At 40.2% G+C, this 5,319-nt stretch overlaps 1 protein-coding gene across 1 annotated transcript; it reads right to left on the minus strand.

Moving 5' to 3' along the window:
• Nucleotides 1-565: 565 nt before the first annotated feature.
• LOC101584639 (olfactory receptor 2G3-like) lies at nucleotides 566-1,501 on the minus strand. The gene has a single exon (XM_004645819.1). It carries the CDS (start codon nucleotides 1,499-1,501, stop codon nucleotides 566-568), a length of 936 nt encoding a protein of 311 aa, XP_004645876.1.
• Nucleotides 1,502-5,319: the final 3,818 nt, after the last annotated feature.

Here is a 5,319-nt window from a genome sequence, read left to right on the forward strand (position 1 = left end):
TGCGGGCACTAAGCAAATATATAAAATGGTCACCATTGGTGCAGCGAGGCGGATATAAAAATGATAAAAACGACTGTGTAATGAAACTGGCTAATCAAACAGAAAGAGAAATGGGCTGTCAGAGAATTCAGTGGATAGAGTTCAGGTCAAATCAAAGTACACGAGTATTTAATGGACCCATGCTGAAGGAGGAATGTGTGTGCAGAGATTAACACTAACTCCAACGCTAAAACTCAGATGCTAAAAACTTCCTGTCAAGTTCTGCACATGGGACAGAAATAGGTTTCTCTGAATCAGAGTCACTGAGATTACTCTGGGCAAGAGACTAGGATGTTACCACAGTACAGAACACCGTGATGACCCTGGCTCCAGCCTGCAAGGAGGGCAGTTGTTGGACATACTAAGGCTTTGCCTTGGCCTTGACAGAGACATTTTTTTCTTGCTGATTTTGTAGGTGAACGTCGGATGTCTTTGTGAGGCGCCAGGCTAGTTTTCTCTCCAGCTTCATACTCAGAAGATGACGTCATCAGTTTAGCAGGCAAGTACTGTGGCCGTTGAGGGACTCTCACACTCTCTGCTTTGCAAAAGCCCTCTTCAGAGCTCCTTTCACATCCTGGTTCCTCAGGCTATAGATCAAGGGGTTAAGCATGGGTGTGATCACAGTGTAGAACACGGCGATAACCTTGCCTCCAGCCCGGGAGGACTTCGACTGAGGCCTCATGTACATAAAGATGGCTGTGCCGTAGAACAGGGCCACCACCGTCAGGTGGGAGGCGCAGGTGGACAGGGCCTTGTGCCTGCCGGAAGCGGAATGCATCCGCAGGACAGATAGAAGAATCCGAGCATAGGAAACAACAATGAGCAGGAAAGGGATGAAGACAATTAAGATACTGAAGACAAAAACCACCAGTTCTGTCAGGGACGTGTCAGTGCAAGCCAGCCTCAGGACCGAGGGCACCTCACAGAAGAAGTGATTGAGGACGTTGGGCCCGCAGTAGGGCAAGGTCAGGGTGAGGGCACTGATGACCATGGAACTCAGGAAGCTGCTGCACCAGGAAATGGCTGCCAGGTGGGTACACGTGCGTGGGTCCATGATGACAGTGTAGTGCAGAGGGTGGCAGATGGCGACGTATCGGTCGTAAGCCATGACACCCAGGAGGACACACTCAATCATCCCAAAGGCAAGAGAGAAGTACATCTGAGTAGCACAGCTGGAGAACGGGATGGTCTTCTTCCTCCCCGCCATGTTGGACAGCATTTGGGGGACGTTGGTGGAGGTGTAGCAAATATCCAAAAAGGACAGGTTAGTGAGGAAGAAGTACATGGGGGTTTGGAGGCGAGGATCTATCTGGATAACTGTGATAATGATGACATTCCCAGCCACCGTTAATAAATAGAAAAGCAGGAATAGAACAAAAAGAATGTGCTGCACCTCAGGCTCAGATGAAAGCCCCAGGAACACAAATTCAGTCACAGTAGAGTTTAGTTTCCTTTTATCCATTTTCCACACCCGTGCTCTGTCCCAAAATCGCCCACTCACCTATAGGCAAGATTAAGTTCCCAACACATCAATTTGGAAGCTAAAGATAGAAGGAAAAGAGAAATCTCACCCTGAGTTTCTGCATAGTAATCAGGCTGAACCCAAGTTTCTCGACTTTCCTATGATGTGATTGAAATGCTTTCCAAGTGTTAAATATGCAAAGAACAACATAAGTATTTTTTAAGGATTTTTAAGGAATAAATGAAATGGTGTGGTCAAAGGATCTTAAACAAGGACTGCACGCAGCGTGAAGTGATACACTTTTGAAATTCAGCTGTCTAAGGACAGCGACTTCAGCAAAACATCAGTAGTTAGAAGGATCCGACGCATTGAAGTGGAGGTCTGTCTACGAGAGCTCCTCGGGATCCTCTCTGTGCTTTTGTGCCCTCAGCTGAAGACCAGGCCAGTAAGTTTCACTGTTTTCAACTTCATGGCACTTAAAAGGAGCATCCTAGAGTAATATGGGCTCGTGAGGATGCCCAAATATTAGCAGTTCTAAAACCAAGAGGCAAGGGCAGGCTTTGCTCTACCCACTTGTCCGTTCTTTCCTCTTTCTCACTTTTCAGTTTCTCTCTTCTTTCTCTCAATCTGTATCTAATTCTCCTCATTTGCACAGTGAGACCAAAATGGAACCAAGCTCAGAGAGCTGACAGCAGGATTAAATGAGACAACATAACAGCAGGGCCAGGCAGAGAAAATGAAGGCTCAGTGCCTGGTAACTGTTGTCAGAACGCCGTGTGGTCTTCATTTAAGGATTTATGTTAAATGCAAAGAACAGGAATTATTAGCAACCCTCAAAAAGAAGACGTATGTCAGTAATCCCTGAAGCAATTTGTTGACATTGAATAAATACTAAGGATAATACAAAAAATAGTCTTTGTTCTATGTCCATATGTATTTATACAAAACTGCAGATGACAAGGAATATAAATATTGCAATCTAATTACCAAACACTGCTCACATTTTGAAACTTCAAAAACAGGACTGCCCCGTAATTCCTGGGGGCACAGCTGCCTCGCAGACACCCCCGCTGCTCCTGTGGCTGCGCCTGCCCACAGCCTGCCGAGCCCACCCACCTGCAGTTGCCAGTGTCCGCTCCGTCCCCTTCCTACGAGAGTACACAACGTCTTATCTCGTTTATAAACTTGGATGGAGACAACCTACTCTTGAGGTAGCCATGAACTTAGTTAAAGTATAAAATAAATCTAAGTCACTTGTTCTCTAATAGTTTTTTTTTTCTGAACTATACATACACAGTCTAATACTCAAAAGGCATCTAATGCAACAGAAAAAAAAAATTAGAATCCAATGCAACTTTGTGCTGAAAATGCAGAATGTGCTTCCCCTTCAGGTCGGTTATCTGTCCAGAACTAAACCCTGGGTTCAGGATTTAAGCATCTACTGTACTATGTGGATAACTAATATTTCCATGGTGCAAATTACAGGATGAAACTTAAAATATTTTAATCAAATTATCCAGGCTCAATGTTTCTCATCAGTTCAGGATTTGCAAAACCTAACTCTAATCTTTTTAATATACATCAGTTGTTGAAGGGAATATGCTGCTATCTCCAACATGTTATTAAATCTTTATCTCTTTTTAGATAAATGTAACAGACAGCATTCATGTTGCTGGGTTTTAGTAATGCTTCCCTTTCCCAGGACAACTGGGTGAAGCGGTACAGTGTATGAGTCAAAAGCACAGACTCTAGACAAGAAAATATGAAATATGAACTCAAACTCCATGATTTTGTGTGTGATTACTTAAGGGAAAGTTCTAAATTACTCTAAGCTCATGTTTGTCCTGTATCAAATAAGAATTAGGCTAGCACTTAATTCATGAGATTACATTGATGACTATATAAGAAATTTTAGCTAGCAGTTTGATCAGTGTCTGATGTACCATCAGTCCTTGATAAATTCTGGCCAGTTGTATGCTATAGAATCCAGGTTGACTCAATCTACTGTAAATCTAATCCAGGTCTGAGACTGGAAAATTTGGGGGTGTAATCATGTGCCTAGCACATAGCAAGTCAATGTACAGCTGTTGGAAATCTTCTTAAATTCACACCTGCCAAATTGCTATAATTTATGATGTTCTTTCATTGGGCATCAGTTTATTAATAGATAAAATTTATTGTTAAAACTTATATAAGCACTGAGATGTCGAAGGACGGAGAATAATAAAGATTATACATGACCATATCATTATAATTAGGCAGCATTATTTTAAAAGTCTGCTCAACAGACAAAAAATGATTTTGTAATTATTCCATTACTAAGGTATGGAAATTATGCTAACAAAAGAATTATAACTTGACAACATAAAAACATTCTAAGTACTTAACATACTGTATGTATAATTTTCCAATTGGTGTTTCACAAATGCTATTGAGTAAATAATTGGGATAAGTGTTTGATAAACTTGGAGGAGGAAGAGGAGAATGTGAAGGGAGGACGTCTGGAAGGATCCTGACAGAGCCGGAACTTACCTCAGCAGGAAGGCCTTGCTGGGAAGCTGCAGAACAAGTGTTCATAACCTTGGCGCTCGCTGCAGGCTAACAATTCACCTTTTCCCTCCAACTAAAATCTTTCTGGATGAGAAGAAACTCACAAAGAAAAAAACTGACCTTGACAGCTGCTTACAATGTCTATCTATTACATTGTAAGCATGTACTTTACAGATTAATTTCAAATTCAAATTTCAGATGTATTTATACCCATGTGAAAATAAAGATATTCATATTGCTTTGCTTAGTGAAATTCTGCATCATTTTTAATATTTCTGTTTTAATACTATATGGTACTTTGAAAAATAAAATATTTCATAATAAAATGTTAGACTCTCTACTTAACTTTATCAAAGTATTTAGTAGGTCACAATTTTAATTTAAATCTGAGGAATTCTAATATAACTTTTAATTAACTCAAAATTTTATACCTTATATTATTATCATCCTAAATGGACTCTATGTATATAAGCATATGGAGAAAGCATACCGAAAGTCAGAAGTAGTGGATGGAAAGTCAGAAGCAGTGGAGAGAAAGTCAGAAGCAGTGGAGGGAAAGTCAGAAGCAGTGGATGGATGGAAACTGTTTAATGCGTGTCTCCTCTGGATATGCATGTAAATAAAACCTACAAAAGGGAAAAAAAGTTGATACTTATGTGCAAAACACTACAACTCCTAGAGATAAAATCAGTCTCCTTTCATAACTACAAATAAGAAATGCTATAATCCAATTCACCCTTTTAATAGATTTGAAAAATAAAAGATGAGTGCATGCCCAGAGAAATTTCTGTCACTGGAGATTTTTCCATTTTAGGGCCTTGGACTGAATTTTAAATTCTTGAGGGACTATGTCCCAGACCAACAATTAGAATTTAATCACTTTTGTGAGGAACTTTTGGCTGATGCATTTCCTAGCCTCCACTCCACTCTTCTAAACGTCAATATGAGTAAATATGAGTATTTTTTTTTGTGATACCAGGGATTGAACTCAAGAACTTGTGCTTGCCGGCCGAGCACTTATTCTACTGAGCTATCTCCCTGGCCTCTCAGTGTGAGGTATTTTTTATGGTTTAACCACTGTATCAGTTTTGACTAGACACAATATTCTCTTCCTTTTTCATTGCTTAAGACTCCTAAAGTTGTACAAACTGTGCATATTTGGGGGAGTAGAATATGATGTCTTGATTTTTGTTTGTACTATATAAATATTCAGTGAATATAAATATTTGCGATATAACTGTTCACTCTTTTGTGGTAAGGAATTTAAA

The sequence above is a fragment of the Octodon degus genome, unplaced genomic scaffold, assembly GCF_000260255.1.
Source record: "Octodon degus isolate 3935 unplaced genomic scaffold, OctDeg1.0 scaffold00239, whole genome shotgun sequence".
Lineage (NCBI taxonomy): Eukaryota > Metazoa > Chordata > Mammalia > Rodentia > Octodontidae > Octodon > Octodon degus.

What these genes read in the sequence shown, in the direction of transcription:
- LOC101584639 (XM_004645819.1), bottom strand. Translation starts at nt 1,501, where the DNA reads ATGGATAAAAGGAAACTAAACTCTACTGTGACTGAATTTGTGTTCCTG.